Source organism: Drosophila hydei, unplaced genomic scaffold (assembly GCF_003285905.1).
Source record: "Drosophila hydei strain 15085-1641.00,03,60 unplaced genomic scaffold, DhydRS2 tig00008139-arrow-pilon, whole genome shotgun sequence".
NCBI lineage: Eukaryota > Metazoa > Arthropoda > Insecta > Diptera > Drosophilidae > Drosophila > Drosophila hydei.
Window position 1 is genome coordinate 3,264,180 of NW_022045847.1, and position 25,430 is coordinate 3,289,609.

Here is a 25,430-nt window from a genome sequence, read left to right on the forward strand (position 1 = left end):
AAAATACAAATGCAACTCATAAAATAAAAAGTTTTTTTTAATTACACTTATTACTAGGCCTATAAATACGGTTACAAAAGTATTCTAGGAAAAAGTACTTTACTTACATTTTGAACCATTTCCTTCTTATGATTTTAGTTTCACAACGGGCATGTCCGAAACTTATAAGCACGGTGTATCACAAGGTGCAAGCAAGCATCAAACAATAAATAAAAATATGGTATATGATGAATCAAATACATGCCGTAACTTAGATGTACTTGTAGAAATACAATTTACAAAAATTCGTTTTTCCTTTGATGCATACCCCAAACACTCAATTTATGCTTCCCGACAAGTGCTGGTTATTTCGGATATTGAAATACGTGATCGCTTACTTTCTTCCGATATCAACAAGCTTCTTTACCATCCTAATAAAAACAACATACCACAAAAGAATGATGAAAACATGATTACAGTAAAAGCACTGAATGTTCGATCCAATGTTAAGAAAAACAGAGAAGAAGAATGTTCATTGAAAGTGTCAATTTTACCGATTAGATTAAATATTGACCAAGACACTTTGTTGTTCTTGGAAGAATTTTTTTCAGCTTTAGTTAAAAGATCCACAAATGAGGGTTCAACATCTCTAAATAACAAATTAATAAATACGAATCAAAATTTACCTGTGGTGGCCATAAATGAAATATCAACTGGCACGCATGATTTCAAATGCAAGGAAGAAACAGGCACCAATTTAAGTAACTCCATAAATGCAGTGTCTTCAAGCAACCTACAATATTTAGAAAATTCTTTTGACAATGAAACTCAGCCCATTTACTTTAAAGAGTTTATCTTCAGTCCTGCTTTACCAATATGCTTTGACTATCATGGCCGGAGAGTTGAACTATCTCGTGGGCCAATAACTGGATTACTAATGGGACTCGCCCAGCTACAAGGATCTGGAATATGTTTACGTGAAATTATTAATCGGTGAGCTTACAATTTTTATGTATTATATCATAATTTTGATATTATCTCTAAAATCATTGAGTAGATTCTTATATCAAGACTAAGTAAATATATCAATGGTTGTCTATATATATATATATATATATATATATATATATATATGGTATTTTACTATCAACAAAAATAATTTGTACAGAATTATTTATTTATTCATTAAAATAAATTTATGTATCGAGTGAATGGACAAAATTGAAACTTCAACACCGTTTTTATGTAAATACATTTGTTCAGAAATGAACATACAAAAAAATCGAAGATTATAAACAGCCGTCTACGCACTCAACAACTAGCAGGTAGTGCAATAGAAATAGATAAGACCACATGTTTAAGATCTAAAATAATGCAGGCCAACGCTGAGCCTGACAAACTCCGCAATAGATAAGCTAGATTTAAGGAAGAAATAACCAAAAATGGTCCTTCTAGCCGGATTAATACAAAACTGAACAACATCAAGTGCATTCAAAGTTCGAATCGTGATTTTTATGCCAAACTAAGTCCAAAATATTTCTTAAAAATTCTTTACATTGTCGTACCGCCATTAATCCGTAATATTTTGTTTATGCAAATAATAATGCACAGTTATATGATGAATTTTGTGTGTATTCTCATTTCTTTTTAATTGTTAAGTCGATATGTGAAAATGTTCAACAACCGTAAGCATAAGACCGTTCTCAATCGCATTACAAAGAGAGCATAATTTCAACCATTGATAATGGAACACAAAGAATTGAGGTTGCAAAACAATTTAAATTGAAACCCTAGAATAGCCTAATATCTACATTCTGTACGGATTAAAGTTAAATGAAAGCGTTGACAAATCGTCTAACCATATATTTCTTAAAAATGCTTCCCTTGCCATTTCTAACTCTCGAGATTCCACTGTATATTATTTGTTAATTCAGAGAAAAGTACCCAACACTATGGACAACACCTGGAGGATGTGACCATTTTATTTGTTCACTGACAAATATGGTCATTGAATTATTATTCATGGTTCATTGTTAATTGAAAACTTAAATAAAAACAAATAAGACCTCGACCAATTTTTTAAATGTATCGCATATATTGCATCTGTGTATTATTCACAATCAATTAAATTATCATGTTTGCTTAAAAAAAAAACAAGTAAAAGTAAGAAATGCCCGAGTAGAAGGTACCCTGAACCTCGTTCCATCTGTGTTTTTAAATATACTCCATAGTAAACTATATTTAGCATATAATTATTCAATTTTTCGAGATCTCGCTTTCACCATCAAAAAAACGATGTCCTCTTAAGACACTGGGTGAATACACTTGACTGTGGTGGCGTTTAGTTGGGTAATGATATTTATTCGGCTGAGCTACAGTTCTTACACCCTTACTCATACGTATTTCATCTCTTAAATCTAGCTTATCCAGTGCTGAATGTGCAAGGGTCAGCGTTCGTATGTCTAATTTCAGAATCTAAGTATGTAATTTGATCTATTCCTATAGCACTCCCTGTAAGTGGTTAAGTGCGTAGATGGCATGCTTAGAATTCTTGAATATGCTGTATGTTCATGCCTGAACACACTAAGATATACATATGGTATACAAAAGTCGTCCGCGATTCAACGCGGACAAGTAATTAAAAGTAAAAGTAAAACGCAAGTTAATTCAGCCGTAGGAAAATACTGTACTGAACCCGAGTAAACTGGCGACAATTAATTAATTTTTTATATGAAATCAATACTGTTACGAGCGTGTGGGTATATACTTTAAACAAACACATCCGCTTTGGCGAGTGCATAGCAATAATCCAGGGAAGGATTCGATACTCTCTCGATACCCTCACGCCTTTAGGATACGCAACAAAAAATTATTTTCGACATATTAAGTATTTGTGTATACTATTATAATATAAAAGACACTATTTTTCGTCAACAATATGCATTTGGGTTTTCTGAAAATTTTATTTTTAACTTTATAAGCCTTGAAATTACACAGCTCCTCACGGTTTAGCTAATGAGGAAGAATGATGAACTTTGAATTTTTTATTTTTTTATAGGTGGATTTTGGTTAGTTAAATTTTCAAAATGTCCAATAAATTTCTGTTTCTGAGTGTTCGAGCTATTTCTTGGCAAGTTTATATTGGGGAGATGGCTGACGTGTAAAACGGATCCAATCTGAATATAAGGGATTATCCATTGATTGGCTAGTGCTTTGGTTGACACACACAATTCCTCTAGCGCTGATAGAGACATTAAATCACAATTTACATTATGTGGCTCTTCTCAATCAACTGTAACTCAATAATTGAACATTTAAGTTTCAAGATCAAAAATTTTGGCGTGGGTACATTAACTTTATTCTTTTAGATGTAGGTTGTCTACATTTGCAAATATTTTAAATTTCAAGTCGCAAGTATGTGAAATATTTCAAAAATCTAACGAGTGTAACGAATTAGTTTACAGACGGACAATTAACTTAGTCCGCGCATTCTTGATTTGTTATGGGTAAATTCAATCGCATTTGCAGTTCTTAAAATATCCAAATATCACAATTTAGTAAAAATGGAGACTTTTTAAATTTTTTTTTCTATTAGAATTCGAGGAAGCTTTGAACCGATTTCCAAAATTGTACAAAATCTATAGGAAACTAAATGCAGAATTTGGAGACCCTACCTCTTAAGATTTGTTCTAATCTTTCCTATTTACATTTTTATTATTATTACTTATTTTGTTTAAATGTTATTTTGATTATTCACAATATTCACTAAAGTAGTAATTTTTCAAATTTCCATTAACTCTTATTCCAAATAATAATATCACTATCATATTTCGTTGTGAAGTGGGACACAGCTGATCCGTCCTGCAAATAAAATACCCAATTATGCCGGTGCTATTGTTGTGTTTACTTGTTTGTACAGATATAGGTAAAATAATATTTGTTTTAGTTTTATTCTTTTAGTTGACACCAATTACGTTTGGGTATGTTTAAATAAATTTCCATGGAAATTATTGAAACTATTTGTTTAATAGATTATTCTTAGTTTCTTCTCTACTTATAGTTAAGATCGTTTTAACGATTGGGAAATTAATTGAGCACCTTAAATAAGCAAAGTTATTTGCAGCTGTAACTATAGTTACAATTGCTTATAGGTACATGAATACTGAATGTCTAATAAGGTCCTCCAACAGAATTTAATCTTTTTGCAGCTTAGCTTAATTTTAGACTCAAATATAGTTTGTATTGATTATTTTGTTTTTCGCTTTTTCTGGAAATATTTGTATAAGATTGCTGATCAATCGTATAGGATCGACATAATTAAATTTGATAGCAGTTTGTGTATATGACAGAAAGTTATATTTTAACAATTTCGATATATAATTTACTGAATTTAATTAAAATTTAAATTTTTATATAAACATACATAAAGATGTATGTTGAATTGGTTGAAATCCATTGGCTCTAAAAATTTTTTTTCCTGTCGTATTGTTAATATTAAATATTTCTAAACTTTTATCGCAGGCGAGGGATCCTTGGTTGGAATAAACTTTTTGAATTTGTAAGTAAAGAATGGCTAAAGGACATAAAGAGAAATCAATTGCCAAACATATTAAGTGGAATCGGACCTACAAATGCTGTTCTACAATTATGTAAGTAGTTGTTGCTAAACCATTTTATATCCAATTTAAGTAAAACTATTAATAAAAATACATTTTATAATTTATTTTAAGTTGTACGATGTTCGTAGCATGTTTGTAGCATGTTTTTATTGCTTGGTAGGGTAGGGTAATAGAAAATGCAATTCAATAATAAAAGTTTAATTTTATTTAGGATCATTTGTGTGGTTTGTCTCGGAAATTTTTGTCCGATTGCTGTATATGTTTTTATACCATAAACCAATAATAAAAATTAAAAAAAAATCGAACAAAAATTATAGTAGAGAATATGGAGTGATTTTATGATTTAAATTATAGAGCTTTGAACTTGCTAGTTTATTAAGGTTCCTTAAATTAACTTAGTAAGGAGAGATGAAAAATGTGTTCATGTACTTTTAGTAGTTACATAAATCTGAATTTTCTTTCAGTTCAAGGCTTTTTCGACTTGTTTAGACTACCTTTACAGCAATATAATAAGGATGGAAGATTCATTCGTGGCTTTCAGCTGGGTGCACAGAGTTTTAGTGCCCGAACTGCATTTGCTGCACTTGAGATAACATCAAGGATAATTCAGTTACTTCAGGTAATTTTTCGAATTATTTAATAATGTAAATGTATTTTACCCATCAATTACTCCATCAAACAATATTTTTATATATCGATATATATGTATATGTAAATTATTCTACCTATTATTACTATTGCATATTTATATTATTAGTCTCATAATTTGGAATGAGTATTTAAAATTGCACTTTCTAGCAATCGACTTAAATTTGATGTGTACGTAAATATATATATGTATATATATATAGTCGAGTGCCATTTCTTGAACATCGATATTATTTAGCATCGCAGGACTGATCAAGTTGACTTTCGAAAGGGTTATAGCAAGAATTAAATTTTGTAAGTCTGATGTGATCACTCTGTTTTTAGCCAGAACAGTTTCATAAAAGTGGTTGATGTCAGGTTGGTCCGTTTTACTTATTGAATTAAGCAATATGGTCAGTTCGTTGAGTCGAGATTGAAATTTTGAGTTTAGTTCTATTTGTTCATTTTCGGAGTTTACTAATTGATTTTGTCTAAACTTAATCTGTTCCCAGTCATCAAAGTCAGGAGTCTCAGCTATCACCTTAAGGACTGTTCCAAACAGGTTAATGCTACGGGTCATACTTTGGTTTATTTTAAGCATTTTAATTAGCGTCTCTATATGTCTGAGGTCTGTGATCAGTACTTCCCTTACATGTTGTTTGAATAAGTCTATCATCTGTCTGGTTTCGTCCACGTAAGTCTCGTACGATGTCACGTTTGTCGTGTGTCCTAGGTATCCGTATTCGTTCCAAATAGTAACGTCTCCGTCAGTTACAGGTATGTAGTCCGACTGTGTGTAGTTCGTGAGCTTAACGGTTGCAGTTGAAAAGATCATTAGAAGTGTCACTACTATTAATTTCAGGATAAATGAAAAACTAATTTTAATTTTTGATTGCTTACTCTCTAAGATTGTCTCTATGGACCACCCTCCCTTTAATAAGAACTGTCGATCTAAGGTCTGCCTCTACTATGCCTTCAACGCATAGTGGTGTCAGCTTATTACCTAAGCGCTTGTTTGATTTCACCCATACCTTATCTCCTACTTTATACTCTGTGTCGGTTCTATTTTTGTTTTCCTGCGTTAAAGTTTTTAGATGTGCATTTTGGAGCCTTGTTGTTATCTTTATTTCTGTTTCTACATTGTTTGAGTGAATGATAACGATTGGTTTCATTTGGGTACCGAATGAATAGTTCTATTGTATTCTATTGTGGAAAGAAGAATCAACTTGACCGTTCGAGACACCTTGGGAAGGCGGTGCATTTGCAATTTGAATATTAAAGTTTGACAAAGTGGACTTAACTGTTTCTGAATTTAGATACCTTTCATTATCGCAATAAATGGTATGAATGTTGGGAAAGAGATTTACAAGTTGTAGAAGTCTTGTTTTTATATGAACGATAGCTCTTGAGCAAATTGGCTGGGTCACAGCGAAGTTGGAGAATTTATCGACACATGTCAGAAAGTATTTTTGGTCTGTGAAAAATACATCGACATGTAAACGCTCTCCTACAAAGGTGGGAATGGGTGTTTCGCCTAACATCTGTTTTTTTTTGGATGTCGTTTATATTTGGCTCTAGAGCATGTTTTACAATTTGCAACAACTTCTGCTGCAAGTTTTGTCATGTTAGGAGAAAAAATAGTCGCACATTATTTGCTTAACATTATCCTGTGCCGCTCGGTGAGCTCTTTCGTCTTCACGTAACACAATTTCTTTTTGGTCACTTTTGTTGGTAATATCCGCCTCTAGATACTTAGAGTATCGATAAGCAGTTGGCGGAAAAAGTTTAATCAGACTGTGTTGAATAAAGGCAAGGATTGACAACTCGCAGTGAATTCCATTGACAACTCCTGTGTTTAGGAAGCTTTGAACCGATTTCCAAAATTGTACAAAATCTATAGGAAACTAAATGCAGAATTTGGAGACCCTTCCTCTTAAGATTTATTCTAATCTTTCCTATTTACATTTTTATTATTATTACTTATTTTGTTTAAATGTTATTTTGATTATTCACAATATTCACTAAAGTAGTAATTTTTCAAATTTCCATTAACTCTTATTCCAAATAATAATATCACTATCATATTTCGTTGTGAAGTGGGACACAGCTGATCCGTCCTGCAAATAAAATACCCAATTATGCCGCTGCTATTGTTGTGTTTACTTGTTTGTACAGATATAGGTAAAATAATATTTGTTTTAGTTTTATTCTTTTAGTTGACACCAATTACGTTTGGGTATGTTTAAATAAATTTCCATGGAAATTATTGAAACTATTTGTTTAATAGATTATTCTTAGTTTCTTCTCTACTTATAGTTAAGATCGTTTTAACGTTAAAGTTTTTAGATGTGCATTTTGGAGCCTTTTTGTTATCTTTATTTCTGTTTCTACATTGTTTGAGTGAATGATAACGATTGGTTTCATTTGGGTACCGAATGAATAGTTCTATTGTATTCAATTGTGGAAAGAAGAATCAACTTGACCGTTCGAGACACCTTGGGAAGGCGGTGCATTTGCAATTTGAATATTAAAGTTTGACAAAGTGGACTTAACTGTTTCTGAATTTAGATACCTTTCATTATCGCAATAAATGGTATGAATGTTGGGAAAGAGATTTACAAGTTGTAGAAGTCTTGTTTTTATATGAACGATAGCTCTTGAGCAAATTGGCTGGGTCACAGCGAAGTTGGAGAATTTATCGACACATGTCAGAAAGTATTTTTGGTCTGTGAAAAATACATCGACATGTAAACGCTCTCCTACAAAGGTGGGAATGGGTGTTTCGCCTAACATCTGTTTTTTTTTGGATGTCGTTTATATTTGGCTCTAGAGCATGTTTTACAATTTGCAACAACTTATGCTGCAAGTTTTGTCATGTTAGGAGAAAAAATAGTCGCACATTATTTGCTTAACATTATCCTGTGCCGCTCGGTGAGCTCTTTCGTCTTCACGTAACACAATTTCTTTTTGGTCACTTTTGTTGGTAATATCCGCCTCTAGATACTTAGAGTATCGATAAGCAGTTGACGGAAAAAGTTTAATCAGACTGTGTTGAATAAAGGCAAGGATTGACAACTCGCAGTGAATTCCATTGACAACTCCTGTGTTTACTACTACTGAGATTCCTATGACGTGTCTTGTTTTGTTCTGAAAGAATAAGAACGCTTTTAAGGAAGGGGAATCAGATTGTTCGATTATTATCTGATTCCTAAAGCAGTTTACTGGTTTGTCGGTGGTCTCGATAGTTAGGTAAGGGATTCTTCGCTATGGATCGTAGCGAGGTCCGAACACTGAGACTCCGAGTACAAAGCATTCACGTTTTGTCGTGACAATGCATCTGCTACGTAATTCTCCTTGCCAGGTTTGTACGTGAGTTTGGCGTTATGTTCATCGATAAACGCTTTCCAGCGCTTTATTTTGGCGTTTGTATTGCGATCAGATACCGCAAAGGTCAAAGGCTGATGATCAGTAAATATGTTTAGGTCTCTAACTCCGTACAGGTAATTCCGGAGATTCTTGAGTGCCCAAACTATTGCCAGTAGATCTCGCTCGTTTGTAGTGAAATCTGCCTCTTTATCCCGCAATGTTCTTGAAATCATTGTAATCGGGCAACCTTCTTGTGAAAGAACGGCGCCAAGGCCATGTGCCGAGGCGTCAGTTGTTAGATCAAAACTCTTTATGAAATCCGGGTATCTTAACATCACATCCTCAGACATGAGAATGTTTTTCAGTCTATCGAAAGTTTGCAGCTGTTTAGCTGTTAAGTCAATTTTGACCTTTCTTGACTGATTAGCGCTTACCTTACCGTTGTCTCCTTTCAAGAGTTCGGTTAACGGTTTTGCTATCGCGGCGTAATTCCTTATGAAACACCGGTAATAACTGGATAACCCTAGGAACGACCTAAGATCAAACAAAGTTAAAGGTGGCTTGAAGTTTGAAATTGCCTGTACTTTCTCGGGGGATGTTTTAACACATTTACGACAAAACCCAAATATTCCACGGTTTTCTTAAAAAACTTGGACTTTTCTTGGGATACTCTCATGCCAGCTTCGTAAAGGCTTTTTAAGACACAGTCAATATGTTTGACGTGATCCTCTTTATTTTCAGAGAAAATTATTACGTCGTCAACGTAGACGTAACAAGTTTTCCCTATTTGTTCTCTCAATACATCGTCTATGGCCCTTTGGAATATGCTTGGAGCGTTTTTCATGCCAAAGGGGAGTCGGCAGAATTCATATTTACCGTTATTCACAGAGAAAGCAGTTTTTTCTCTGTCCTTTTCTGCCAATTAAATTTGACGTTAGGTCTAATGTAATGAAGAATTGGGCCTTACCTTCGACAGTATTGTCGAGATTGCGGGTATAGGGTATTTGTCATTCACCGTTATTTGAATTAGTTTCCTGAAATCGTTGACCATTCTTTTTTCTTATTGCCCAGCTCATCAACACCCTTTTTATCCACAACCCAAATAGGGTGGTTGTAAGGTGATCGTGATGGCCGAATGATGCCGTTTTTGAGAAGTTGCTGAACTTCCGAATTTACGAAGTCGGCTACACCCATTGGGTAAGGGTATAATTTGGAGTAAACTGGCTCGTTATCCATTCGGATAGTGGCCACTCTGTTGATGTTGTAGGGGAGAGACTCGTTTGGGTCTGCAAACGCTTTTGACCTTTTATAGATCATTGCCTTGAAAGGTTGTCTCATGACTGTCGGAACGTCAGAATCGTTAACTTGGGTAAAGTTAACTTGCGGGCATGCTTTGAATATAATTGGCTGTGTGCCGCCATTGTACTTAATCGTATCGGTATTTAAGTCGATATGTTCTTTGATTTGTATGAGAAAATCTAGTCCCACTATACCATCGAAATCACTTAATGTTGGAAGCAAGAAAAAGTAAGTTGTTTTATTGAACAATTTAATCGGACATTTTTGTAAAATTTGTGTGCCCCCGTGAATAGATTTAACTTGGAAAGGTTTTTCTACACGGGTCACATTTCTTAAATCGGACAAGAGTTTTATATAGTTTTTTAACGCTCCGGTATCAATAAGTAGTTTGAGAACTAATCCGTTCCCTACATCCTTTTCAATGTACGGGAGAAAGGACCTATTCCTAAAAAATTACACAAGTCGTCGGCCACATCGTCGTCACCAGCTTGGTAATTCTCTTCAGCCAAGGACCGATAATCATTATCGTAAGTGTCTTGTTCTTGAGCAGAGCAGTTGACGTTTTGTCGATTCTGAGAGGAGTTTGTTTTTTTGTTGAAATTGGCTGGTTGTCGTAAACGCGACATTGATGGATCAACGTCCATTGGTTCTGGTGCCTGATATTTCTCTCGAGGCTTAGACCGTTGCCTAAAGGTTTTCTCCTGGGGCCTGTTTGAGATTGTGGTTGGCCACTTTCCTTGTTGTAAAGCTGTGGGTAAATCTTCAGGTTGGGCAGGAAAAACTACAGCTTTAAGAGACTTTTTCAAGCCAGCAACGAAGGAGTGAAGAGCAGCTTTCCTGAATTGTTTAATGTGAAAGCTGCCGCAGTGTCATGGGTCAAGTTCGTTTTATTGGTGAGAAGAGTCAACGTCTTCTCAACCTCATCGTAGTATTCTAACAGAGTAAGTCTAGCTATTATAATAGCTCTGAAATTTAAGACTGCATTGAAAGAAGACAGTGTTGCGCTAGCCGCGCCTCTGATCTTATTTCTGATAATACTGTCGATATAAGGTTCATAAATTTCATAAGCAGATGTTGCTGCTTCTCGCCAGGCAACGTATTCACTTTGTTTGCCGTCGAATTCCGGCAAGGATTTGACCAAATCTAAAGATTCGTCGCATTTAATTTTTGCGTTAACTTTCACCCTTTGATATTCTATATCCTTTTTTTTTATTTGAGATTGTATTGCATTTATCTTACTGTCAAAATCGCTTTGCATTTGCTTTGTTACTGTTTGGAACCTTTGTTCCTGCTCCTCAAGGGCTAACCTTATATTTGCCTCCATAATATTGATCACCTCTTGTGTCGTCATGTTTTTTTTTTAGTGAATTGGCTAGTTCTTCGTCACTATCACAGTGCTGTTCGTTACCTATACTTCTCGACATAAATTATGTAACTGTCTATTCTTAGTTTTTCACGACTTTTTTGACAAAATGATAAAATTTATTAACCATAGATTTATTAACCATAGATTTATTAACCATAGATTCGCCCTTGGATCATCGTCGCTGCGTCTTATATTCGACCTCTAAGGCCGTAAGCAGAACAAAAATGAAACTCATGTAGGTAAATTGCTTAAGTGTTTCTCTTGAAAAATAAAATAAGTAAGTTGTGCACTGACCACGTGAACAGGAGTTTTTTTTTTATTTGTCTTTGACACGCGGCGAAGGCGGGAGTGTTTTAATTTTTGACGAAACTATACTCGCGGTGTTAACGAGAGTTCTTACGGAGTTTTATTAAACCGTTGGGCGCCAATTATGAATAATATAAGTGTATTTCATTAACTTCGAAAACTTATCAGCGATTCGTGTGGATCGCGTAGACGTTCTTGAAAAACTAACTTAAACATAATTCTCTAATCATAACCTAAGTTATCGACTTCGGCAGCGATGCCGACGGCGTTCCCAATAGAATGCTGACCACCCGCCTCGTGACATTCCTTACTGGCTCGTCACGATGCATCAGCTTAAATTTACGTCATCGACTTCTGTTGAGTGCTGCGACTTTGGTGCACACGCATACGGTTAACCTGATTAGACTACTTTGTGTTAACTTATATATATATATATATATATATATATATATATAAAATTCAGCTATATACAGTATATTACCATATAGCGACTCGAGTATTTTAGAAGCAATCCGAATGGAAAGGGTCAGCCACCAAGGACAGTTACTTTAAGTATTTTCTGTCCAGAGATTACAGTGCTATAAAATGCTGAATCGAAATTATTGAGTTTTGCTATAATTGGGATCGGTGTACAAACATGTTTCTAGTCGAGAAACGTGCATCAACCAGGGTAGCCGCAGTCAGCTAGGGGTCAGAAGACTCTCAGTTATTGGTGATAGAACCTATCGGGGTCGAAAAAAATCAAAAGATATAAGACGATGGACATCAAACTGCGAAGGACCCCATGGAAGACTTAAGGACGATAAATTCATGGTACATGTATTGTACTTCAGGAAGGAACAGCAGCGCTCCTTAACTTATACTTCACAGATCCAGCAGAACTAGCAGTAATAAGAGAATTATACTGAAAACCCACGAAGATATCTTATGGATTCGGGATCAATATCTTAGGTTACCGTATTACTTCAATTTTAAAGTGTCAGGCCAAACTTCGTCCACATAAAGTTTAATTATATTTCCAGCTTTCATTACGAGTGCTTGTTTTTCCTATAGTGGCACCGCCACTCTACTCTACTATTCTGAGAAGTGTATGAGAATAGTCATGACCACTTCTAATAAAATAATGGAGTATATTCTAGTTGAAGAGATTTAAAGAGTTGAATTCGCATTGTGTCTTTAGTTCGATTTCTTCGTTAATCACATACTAGTAGTCCTTAGTTAGTCTATAGCATTCCCCAATCTATTGCCTTTGCGTTGAAATCGCCGGACACGATTGAGAGGTGGTGTCTTTCTACGAGCATATAATTGTTTGTGCCTAATTTTAGTTGGAACGTATTTGAATAGTCGCTGGATTTAGAGCAATAGACCAGTCTATTTAGACCTAGTCCAAACAGTTTCATTTCAATTGTAACTAAGTACTCTGAATCTGCCTGTAATCTTATTTGGATTACATTGATGAATGATAGTAAGAGGAAGTGTAATTTATATTAAATTAATATAATCCCTTAACTGAAAGCTTATATTATACAAAAATCAAACGAATTTTTTTGACATTTTATTATAAGACTGATAGTATACAAAATTGGTATTTTATCCACAAATAAAAGTAATTAATATATTAAGTTAATTTTTTCTTACATTTTAGCTTACGGCAGAAACTACATTTGACATGTTGTCTTCTGGACCATCATTAAAAAGAAGAAAAAAGTCTAAGCATGAGAGGAAACGACATGGGCGCCCAAAAGATTTACGAGAAGGTGTTGCAAATGCTTATTCAATCGTAAAAGAGGTAATACTATGTACATCATATAAAAATTAATATAATGTAATAATTGATATAGTATATTAATCATGTATATAATTAAAATAAGGCACTAAAAAATTAGATGTAAACATGATAATCAAATATATGTTATATGAATCAGTTATAAACTATTCTAATAGCGTTTTAAGTAGTTATCATGAGCTAATACCATTGACCACTGATACCATTGAAAATGAGGAATAAGTAGAAAGGTTTTGTTACAATGTATGTAACAGCAAGTAGAAGCCGGGTAAACTCCATAAAGTATATAGTTCCGTCTGTCCGTATCAAGTTTTTTTTTAATAATAGATAACTCTTCCCGTTTTATTGCAGTTATTAAATTATATCTCGTACAGCTTAAAAGCAGAGCCGCCTCCAAATTTTGTATTTAGTTTTATGAATAACTTATATTGATAGATCTTTGTTTAAATTTGCTTCCAAATTTCCCCAAATTCTTTAAATTTAAGTTTAGTTGTAAATAGGGTCAATATGTAATGCAGTTTGCACTTTAAACTGCGAAGTTCTCCAATAGAATATTTCATTAAAATGCGTTAAGTAAAACACGGGCACACTTACATTCAAATGCGTGCTTTCTTTTCTATTCGAAAAATTAAAATTGTGGTTGATTTGTTTTTAAATTGTCAACTGCTACTTTTGTTGAAATTTGCAACTTCTTGAAAAAGCAATCTACTGACGGTGTTAGCAGAGGCGGCACTTGTTGCCAAGAAGATGTTGGTTTAATGATGTGCGGCGACGGAACATTATATTGACTTTTTCTGTATTATGAATTGTCGGCGTTAGTAGAGTTGATGCGTGTTATTTCGAATCGTGGTATCCTAATGTCGGTATTAAATTATTTTTATTTTTAATGCTGATTTAAGCTATGAAAAATATTAAAAAACGCTGATAGGACTGGGCTTAAAGTATCTCCTAGTCGGGCACTCCGACTAGAGATTTCTTATTTGTTCATATTAGACGCTGCTGCTCTTCGTGGCTGAATATATGTATTTATTGTATGTGGTAATTGTTTCGTGAACAGCCTCAGCCTGAATATACGGTTTCATTTGGGTCCACCTCTTGTGTTCTTTTATCCCATCTTTACGTTAACTTCATAGTCACATAATTATATTTTTCTTCTACATGAACCATTGTCTCCATCGATCGGTCATATTCTGCTTATTTTATGCTGGGTCCTAGGAGCCTAACCTTGTAGATTCTTCTATTTTAAGCACTGAAGTGTGTTGCTTTAAAAAATTGTATAATCTTTTTCAATTTATTACTATACTATATTTTATATTACTATTATTATAAATATAGCTTTCGAGTAGCATATTATAGATTGCAAGAAGTAGCAAATTGGTCGCTAGAAAAAAAATACAAGTATGGTCCATCTGAAATATTATATTACAATTTTTGTTGTTCTTAAATAAATAATAAGCTTAATATTACCTTGTACAAACGGATTTTTCAAGTCTTCAAATCTGAGCTAGTCTAAACCTCATATGGACTGCGCATTCACGCGTTTTATATTACCTTTCTCGTACGTACGTTGCTAATATACAATGGTAAATTAGTCCTTTTAATTTCAGTATTTTGGTTTTGTACAATGCCAATCTTGGAAGTCCTGATGACCACGATTGAAGCTAGAGACTTATTTGTATACATCCAAAATTAGCTAAATACTACAGCTTGGTGACAAAATTTTATGTCGACGATTTGACTTTATGGTGATTTGAGAAAATTGTGATTCAGGGTTTCTCCTATTCAGGCATCATCGACTAGAGCTTTCTTGTTTTTATACCCTGACCCCATTGAAAATGGGAACCGTATGTGTGAACGCGTCGGTCTTAGCATATATCAGAGCTAGAGACTTGCAATTTTTGTAGGTACGCCTATAGCACGTATAGCATGTCAAGTATGTTTCAAATATTTCATAACTATTCCCGGTTTATTGTTATCGATTGAAAACACAATCGACTGCAGTTATTAAATTACAGCTCGTAGGGCTTAAGAACAAGAACCTAAAAATTTTGTATTTAGCTTCATGTATATTTTTTACAATTTTTACGTTTTATTTTGGATATCGGCTCCAAATTTCCACATATTTTTAAAATTTAACTTCAGTTGAAAATAGAGCGAATTTGTGTAGGAGCTTCCATTTTTACTAAGCTTCAGTATAATATGTAGATCATATGCTGAAAATTTCATTGTCACGCCCCAAATAATTGTATATATATTCACTATATCTTTATGATTTTAAATTCTCAATGCATGTATATGTTTGAAGTCTCTAGAACTTTAACTAATAGCATTTCCCGATTTTCCATTATAACACTTTATCAAGCGAGGGTACCAACAAGTATATATTCCAAATTTAAGGTCAATAGCAGCGAAATGTTTTGCGATCATACGGACGGAATCAAGACGAAAAAAATCAATATACTCTAAAAGTAGCATATATATCTGACATTTAAATTTAATGTTATGTTTGACAATTTTTAAAAAAAGTTCAAATAGCTTATACCATAAAAACATGAATTTAATAAAAACCGATTACCAAACGGGTAAAGTTTTTGTTAGCATTAAGAACAATTCAGTACGAATTGTATGGTAATCCTAAAAATCTTTAGATTATTATATCGAAGTGTGTTATTATTTATCTTTTATTATTTTTTACGCTTCAAAATGAAGGATATTGTGTAGAATTGTTAACCTTTTGTATTTGAATTTGCATAAAGTTAAAAGACTTAAGAGCATACATAGAAATTGATCTTGTCATTTTAGTTAGTCTTTGATTCACATAAGTACGAATTTGTATACAAAGTGAATCTGGAATCTTGATTGTTAATATAAAATAATATTTTTTATGAATTTTTATTACAGGGAATAAATGAATCTGCGAATACACTGTTGGAGGCAGCCATTGTGGAGCACGATCAAAAAGGTTACAGTGGAGCAGTTGGTGCAGTGGTTAGACAGTTACCTCAATTAGTTGTGTGCCCCGCGGTACTGGCAACTCAAGCCACAACAAACATTTTAGGAGGAGCTAAAAGTTCGCTTGTTCCGGAAGCTAAACGTGAAGCCACCGATAAATGGAAACAGCCAAAAAATTAAAAAAAAAATTAATAAAAATTTTTATATATAATGTAATAAACACACTTTAATCGCCATCTATAGAGTCCGGTTAAATTTTATTGTCATTAAAATACTTCTTATTTTGCAATCATGATCATAAACCGAATTCACTTCAAACTATAACGCAAAGAGACGGAAAACTCAAATGTTACTTCAAGTGTTAATCTTAATATCAAGTTTTACAAGGATACGGCGCAGCCAGATACTATTGTGATCCCTGCATTATAAGTATCTTGCGAAACTGCCCCATCTCGATTAAACTAAACTACACAACAATATTGACATCTGGAATTACATATCTTTTGATCCCTCAATATGATATTCACTCTCTGTTGACATGAACAATAATCAAAGCAATTCTGTTTCAAACGGCTACATTGCCTAAGTATCAAATCGATATATTCAAGGTCATGCTCTACTCCTTGAACATCATTGAACGATGAACATCATTGAATTGTGATCAAAGTCTGGCTCCAATTTTGAGTCAGGTGAAGCATATTCTCCAAGTGCTCCTAACATCAAAATATCTGATTAGCTAATGTTATCATGCAAATAAGCTAATAAGAATAATAAGAGTAATATACACTCAGCTAATAATTAAGCTTATAGAAACGGTAATTCTTGATCAATTACTAACTGAAGTGCTGATTTGTCTGAAATCTGCAGATATAAGTGCACTTTTAGGTTAAGAAACAACTGCTATATTCTGATATCAAACCAAAAGGTTCTAGTAATACTCATTCAAAATCTCAAATCTCTTCTTTCTGTACATTAACACCCAAAAAGAGTCTACCATGAATCTAAACACATAAAGAAACACCAGTATGATCTAAACAGTCATTTAGACAATCTCATCAATCTAACGTACAATGAGTACAATGATTCAAATGAAAGTTCGGATATTAAAGAAAAAGCCTCGGATGAGTACCTAGAACAGTAGTTATTAAAATATAAATTTCGAGTGCAATACATAATTGCTTAACCGATACAGAAAGTAGTATTCATAAATAGACCAGTATAAAACATGTAAGAAAGTTAAAATCGGGGTGCCCGACTAGGAAATACCCTGATCTCAGGTCTATCTGCGCTTTGAAATATTTTTAGTAGTTTGTAGCGAGTATTCAAAGAGAAACACATAAAAAGCGACATTACGGCACCGAGATTCGAACCAAAGTTGCCTACGCAACGCGCATCAACTGTACCACCACCGCCACTTCATAATTAATATATAAAAAAGAACAAAAAAGATTCGAACCAAAGTTGCCTACACAACGCACATCAACTGTACCACCACCTTCATAATTAATATATAAAAAAGAACAAAAAAGACGTCCCTTCGCCACTTGGTCTCGAACTTGCGTGTAACGAGCGCCGCCTCTAGCAACCCCGCACTGCTTTCACAAGTATATGCAAATTTGAACTTACGTAACACCTGATAATTCAAGCTCAATTTAATCGAATTTCGATTCTTCGAAATAAAAAGAATAAACGCATTCGAATGTATGTGGGCACACATAAAAAAATGCGTGCGCTCTTCGCTGCGTGGCATGTGATTTTGCAAATTGACCAAAAGTTTTGCTTAATACTTGTTTTACTTAATGAATATTAATAAAATTTTTAGCATACGATCTACATTTTCTGTTGGCTTGGTGAAGATAAAAACTCCTTCACATAATGGCCCTATTTCCAACTAAACTTTAATTTGAAGAATTTGAGAATATTTGGAGCAGGTACCCAAAATATAACAAAAATCAAAATGATAGAAAATATACATTTATTCAAAATATGGAGATCCTAGCTCTTAAGTCGTACAAGATATAAATTAAAAACTGCATTTCGATTGGACTTTTAATCGATAACAATGTCTGAGATCGACATACGGACAGACACATACCCATATGAATAGAGAGACAGACGAACAGGGCTCAATCGATTTGGTATGTCATCCTGATCATTAACATATATACTGCAAAACGTCTGCACGCCTCATTCTGCGTATTACATACATTTGCACAAAACCATTATACCCAGGTTTCAGGCTATAACCAGAGTTTCCATATGAGAAAACAATTTAATAAACAACACCCGACCCTTTGTAGAAAAACCCACAATCGTCTTCCTCATCGGAATACACTGTCTAAAAATGATACAAGTAAAAAAAATTATTTTCCTTAAAACAGAAGAAACAAAAGACTTCTTGGATTATAATATATATTAATTCTTTGTAAGCTATACTGAAATTCAAATAATCTTTAATAATTTAAAGAATTTAATCACCAAAAACTGAAAAATCAAATGAAGGGAATTCACCTTCACAACAGACGTCGTCTAATATATATAGTATGATCAATATATAAGTTTTTATTCGGAGCCCTAAATGAGAAAGGCATAGAAGTCTTAAAACACAAGTATGAAAGCTCTACTTGGGGTACCCGACTAGGAGATACCCTGATCCGTAGTTTATATCGAGTATTCAAAAATAAAAAAAAAATAAAAAGAATAAAAAACGACATTACGAGACCAGGATTCGAACTTGGATTGTTTGCGTTACGTGCACCAACTCTACCAACACCGCCACTTCATAATTAAAAAATTAAAAACAATAAAAAATGAACCTTGAATCGAGACCAACCGCTAACTGACGCCGTCTCTACCAACGCAGCCACTGCACTGCTTATGTGAGAAGTTGCAAGTTTGAAGTTAAGTAGCAGCTACTAATTCTTCGCAATTCAATCGCAATTTCGATTCCTCGAATAGAAAAGAATACTCGCATTTGAATGTATGTGTGCCCGTGTTTTACTTAACGGATTTTAATGATATTTTCAGCATATGATCTACATATTATATTGGCTTGGTAGGGATGCAAACGCCGTCACATAATGACCCTATTTCCAACTAAACTTTAATTTTAAGAATTTGGGGAAATTTGGAAGTATCCAAAATCCAAAAAAAAAAAACAAAATTGCATAGCTCTTAAGACGTGCGAGATATAATTTATTAACTGCATTTCAATCATGTGTTTATTCGATAACAATCAAAATGCGATTAGTTATCGAATATTTGAAACAAACTTGACATGCGCCTTTTATACACGGATATACAAAACAAATTTATAGTCTCTAGCTATTATAGATGGTGAGGTCGACGCGTTCACACATACGGACAGATGGATGGACAGACAGAAGGACAGGGCTCAATCGACTCGGCTTGTCGTCCTGATCAAGAATATATATACTTTATGGGGTCTGCCACGCCTCCTTGTGCCTGTTATATAAATTTGCACATACATTTTTAAAGGGATCAGGGTATAAAAACTAAACAAATTAAATTATGAAAAAACCCAAATGAAAATACCAAAATTATGCAACTTAAGGAAAATATTGAATATGGAATATTTCACTAATTATATCAAAACAATTAAATTTGCACTACAATTAAAAAGAATGGGTTAATTAAATCAAAGCTTTTCCTGTTACAATTAAACCTGTTATCAATTCAGAATTATTAGACACACCGAAGATTTAACAGATGAATTCTATTTAATACGAAATACGATTATAATATCAATAAAAACTTTATCAAAGACCCTTGTGTCGCAGTGACAGGAAAATTTACCAAATGTATGTCTCCTAAAACTAAAATACAATAAATTGAATATTAGATACTACTTAATTTTGAAATAACCTATAATTTAATTATTCCCAAGATCGATGACGATTGAGAACGCAAAATGAAAACGAGGACGTATTTCCGAATAAGATAAAAAACTTGTCGACTTTCCAATATCTCCGCCTTTAACTAATATATTTACACTCGTTCTCCAAAATAATGCAAAAAAAAAGATACATTGACATTGATACATTATGAATTTTTTATGTAAATTTGTCTAGCATGTGTATTCTTCAGCTGGGTCCCTTATGTATTATGTATTATGTATTTTTCTTATATATTTCATTTATGTACCCAGCATCGCGTTCTTAGACAGTTCTCCCCAAACTGACGTTTTTACATCATAATAAAAGCTTAACTGTATGCTTGTCTTTTCTGACCGACATAGCTATTTTCCATTTCGTATACTTTCATTGCAGCCACGACGAAAATAAAAAAGATTAAGATTATTGATTAAAATTATGCGAAGCGGGTAAGCAATAGCTTACCCAAGCTTCGCGCTTCCACTTAATTGCTGCTGCCTTCTGCCAGTGGTTACCCCTCCTATTTGACATTATTGCTGCCGCAAACTTTACCGATCCTTCTCCAGCTTAACGATTAGGGGAATACGACTGGTGGGCGGCAGCTGCAGTCAAGTGGATGTGCACTTCGAGTCGATGATAAAACTGGTCACTAGAAGCTTCGTGCCAAGGTGCGGCGACTTAAGACTAAAAAATTAAGCCAAGAAATCCGCAGCGAAACGCACAGTTGAAAGAGGGGCTGTCAGTAAAAGCAATCTCGGAGAGCTAGCATCTACTGCATGAAAATACGGAGGTGGATGCATTTCTGGGATAGCTGTAAGCTAAGCTTCAGAGCTTAAAGAGCATCGAGGCCTCAAATAATCCTCATAGAGCGACGATATGGAACGAGTTATTTAATATGCCTAAACTCAAATGTACGGAGCTGAACTATTCCAATAAAAAGGAGTGCCAAGCCGTCATCTGGGATATCTGGAAAAAGAATCCATATATCGAGGGTGGTGATCACAAATGTAGCACTGAAGTGGCTCAACTCCATCGATGGGATTCGCCCTAAAGTAGAATTATCAAATGAGTGATGAACTATATAAATTGATGTCATGTATACTAATGTCAAGCAAAGCGTTGAGGAAGGTGGTGAAAACAGGGATTCACCCGTAAAAGAGTGTCTTGGGATACAAAAGTTAAGTCAGGAATTGCACAGAAATCCACTAAATTTTTAGGATTATAAGGAGGAGTAAGGAATCATATATCAAGCCGACCATAATGCTGTTAGTCCATGGAAGCTTTATGCTACAAACACAGCGGCTCACCAAATACTCCCGCAAATCCCAGAGGCACCATCTCTACGATCTGATTTGATTCCTCAGTACCGCTTCCGAGATCAAAGCACGGCAATACCATACTACTGGAGTTCATCGACCGGTTCCTCAAATGGACAGAAATTGTGCTGCTGAGGAGCACCAATATGGCTGTGCTCTAGACCGTATTTCGAGAGCGGATATTTGCACAATTCGGGGCACCAAAAGTTATCATTATAGATTACTAAGCTCTTGAGCCTAGCGTCTAAATTCTTGTGGACGAGCTTGGCGTGGGATATCAATAACACAGAGAGGGCGAACAGAACAATAAAGATGATTGGCTAACAGAGACTAGAGATGCTGGGATTACGTCCATAAGAAATCCAAAATGACACTACAATATTGGAAAATAAACAAAAATTAAAAAGGAACGGGCAGCTCCATGGAAACGATTCAAAAAGATAATCGAAGCACTTTGAAATTATTAGACAATAATTTTAATTTTTTTTTAATTTTTTTTTTTTAATTGCTGTTTTTATTTGCAATCTGTCTTATACTAGACAATAAACAAATTTGTTAACAATAATATTACGTAACCGGTTGGCTTGGGCTCCAATGAGATCAATCCATATATTTATCTACTTTATTTATTTATCTATTTCTGTGGGGTAGGTCTAGGACATGTAATTTTTTGATTCGCCTGTGATTGCTTGAGTCATCCAGTAGTCTTAGTGCTAGAGCATTGTCGTGGTTATGTAGTTTATTCATGTATCTGTTTGCATATAGTAGTATTTCTTCTTTAACAAGGGGCAGTTTAACATCTTTGTGAATATTATAATTAGTCACATACCAGGGTGCACATGTAATCATTCTGAGAGTCTTGTTCTGGTATCGCTTTATTATTTCGATATTTGAATTACTAGCAGTACCCCATAACTGCAATGCGTAGGTCCATACTGGCTTCAGTACGGACTTATATAGCCTTAATTTGTTTTCAAGATTAAGTTCAGAACGTGGTCCTAACAGCCAATACATTTTCCTGGTTTTCACCTTGAGCTGCTTTCGTTTTGATTTGATGTGCTGCTTCCAAGTTAGCCGCCGATCAAGATGAACACCTAGATATTTTACCGATTCACTAACAGGTATAGCATGACCGTTTAGCGTGATTGCAGGACAACTTCCAGATCTCAGAGAAAATGTAACTTGCACTGACTTTTGCGTGTTCATTATTATTCTCCACTTTTGAAGCCAGACTTGTGGGTCAGTGTTCGTAGCAATGATTGCGGTATCATAAGCATATGTTGCTATCTCAACAGCGTTTGTTATAGGTATGTCAGCTGTGTAAATTGTATACAAAACTGGACCCAAAACACTCCCTTGCGGAACACCAGCTTCAGAAGTGTATATATTGAATGAGTCGTCATGTTCTTGTACATAAAAGGATCGGTTTGCCAGGTACGATTTTATAATATTAAATAATTGATTAATGAATTTTTTTTAATGACAAACACTTTTTATCATGTATAATCTTATAATAAATTTAAAGTCGTGATTTGCTCGAAAAAAAAGCAAATCTCCAAAATCTTAATGATGTCAAAGCAGACAAAGGCTCAAAATTGGTTGGAATCTGAAAACGTAATTATACTTTGAAGATTCTTGTTATCGATTATTTGAATGAAACTAAATCGGACCTTCAAGTCTCCAGCTCTTATATTTTCTGAGACAGTCCCTTTCATACATACGGAAACACAGAAATCGTGAAATCGCCTTATCTGGATCGAGAATATATATATATTTTATACATTTAAACAAAACCATTATCATCTTTATAGGTATAAAAACTATAAAAACAAACTACTATGAAGTATGTAGATACAAAATAAAAACAAGGCCCTTCAATTAAAACCCAAACAACAGTCGCCCTATGAAGACATAGACAAGTCGAGGGAGATAAAGCATTACAAATCAAAATTCAAAAAGCAAAGGAAAACTCAAAAATAAATATATTAATCAAAGTATAGAATTAATCCTATAAAAGCACCTAATGGATAGATTTACCATCGATACATAGACAGATAGATAAAATAGACTTATCGTTGCTAAACTTTAAGCCTAACGAAAATACAAGCCTATTAACGTATTTAAACATTCTGACTCATAAAAATATAATTCTATCTAATTGAAAACCAAGTCGCAAATTATATATTATATATATTAACAAAAAAAAAAAAAACAAATTATAATATAATTAGTACATCGAATAAATATTTATTTGGGTTTTTGATCAGTAAGACATCTAAGAGCTAGAACAAAAAATTAACATTTATCCATAATTTTAATATTATTTTCTTCTTGTTGCCGTATGGACGATTGTTAATGTTCTCGGTAGCCTATGTAGTTCTCTTACCGCTTTGGCATATTAGTATGGGAGCATGCTTTTTTCCATACTTGCTTCTGCTTCCTTATTTCCTATTTTCCGCAGACGGCGTAACGAAGTCTTGTCGGCATAGTTACAATCCATCTAGGCTAAATTGCATCAAAATTGAGCTGAACCCCTGATTTTATTCCTAATTATGGTTACAGCTTGGTACTGCAACAAGCCATTCAACAAACATAAAGGGCATCTAGATAAAACTTTATTAACACATAAAATAGCTAGTACGCGACTTTCCGCACAGCAAAGTCCGCCACATGAGCCATCATCAGCAGTTAAACGGGGAGATAAAACTTACCCCCGTGTATGGTCCATCATATCTAAAGGCTGAATATATCCACTCATGTCGCAATTCATTCCGGGGCAGTAAGATCTGGCTGTCAGTTTTCGGTTTCAAAGGCTTCCAACGGTGGCTGTATCAAAGGCTTCCAACAGTGGCTTTGCTTCCACTTCGCTTTGCTTGCACTTTTTCCATTCTTCCGGATTCTTCCATATGGTCCGGAAACTTAAATAAATTTTTGCAATATGCCAAGGCTACCTGAGAAGATGATATTCTTCGAGGTCGAGGTCTTACCAGGCCAGACACGCCTGTTTCGTTGCCGAATAATTCCGATCCATACTTATCAGTGTCCTACTGACATAGGAAGTTACGCATTTCGCAAAAGCCATTGTTGGTTGTATCTGTCTGTAAACAAAATGGCTTCGAAAAACTAAGCATGCCAGAACCAGAACTTCGTAAGCTTAACGTTGAATTAACGTTTGACGATTCTTTGTCCAGTCTTATCGCATACCATTTGGAAGTACGTTTTAGTGCGGCGTTACCATGACGCTGCTTCTACATATTGACGCAAAACTTTCATATTTAATGGCTTGAGTTCTACGATTTTGCGTTTTTTTGCGTTAATGATCTTAATGATTATTAGATTATTAAAAATACTGTTGTAGCAATAAGTACAGTAAGTAGTAATGACTTATTAATATAAGTAGACAGTTATGAATTGAGATTAACAATAATAACATGTAAGAATGTTACAGCAGGCTACTGACAGCTGCCAACTCCAAATATTTGCAAAATAAAAATTTGAGTTTCCAACTGTAGAATATTCAGTTTTACTATTTGCCACACCCCAGAGTGTGTGATAATATTTTAGCCAATCCTTACAAAAGGCCAACAGTAACGAAACTATGAAATTTTGGGTCGAAGGCCTCGAAACTGTCGAAACTACAATGGACAAAATCTCTCTAATGGACAAAATCTTACATGATTTAGACCAGGCACTATATATTCATTCCTCGTCTCTTATCATAAAAGTGTTTCGATAATAAAAAGCTTTTAACTAACCTAAAACATCGTGTCTTAAGCTTAAATAGCAACGGAATAGTTTACTTACATAGAGCAGCAAGGCGTAAACAATTATGAAAAATGTCAATTTCCATAAAATGACATATAAGTTTATTGCGTTATTAGTTACTGCGTTCCATTCCATTTCATGTCGCGAGTGTTAAGG

General features: G+C 34.2%; 1 protein-coding gene across 1 annotated transcript in view; it reads left to right on the top strand.

Annotated features, from left to right (window-relative positions):
• LOC111600233 (autophagy-related protein 2 homolog B-like) overlaps positions 1-16,541 on the top strand; it is a 33,554-nt gene extending 17,013 nt beyond the window's left edge. The window contains exons 8-12 of the mRNA XM_030225736.1: positions 139-972; positions 4,501-4,628; positions 5,063-5,217; positions 13,208-13,351; positions 16,250-16,541. Of these exons, the coding sequence (XP_030081596.1) occupies positions 139-972; positions 4,501-4,628; positions 5,063-5,217; positions 13,208-13,351; positions 16,250-16,480 (1,492 nt within the window). The 3' untranslated portion in view covers positions 16,481-16,541. The remainder of the gene's footprint in view (positions 1-138; positions 973-4,500; positions 4,629-5,062; positions 5,218-13,207; positions 13,352-16,249) is intronic.
• The last annotated feature ends 8,889 nt before the right edge of the window (positions 16,542-25,430 follow it).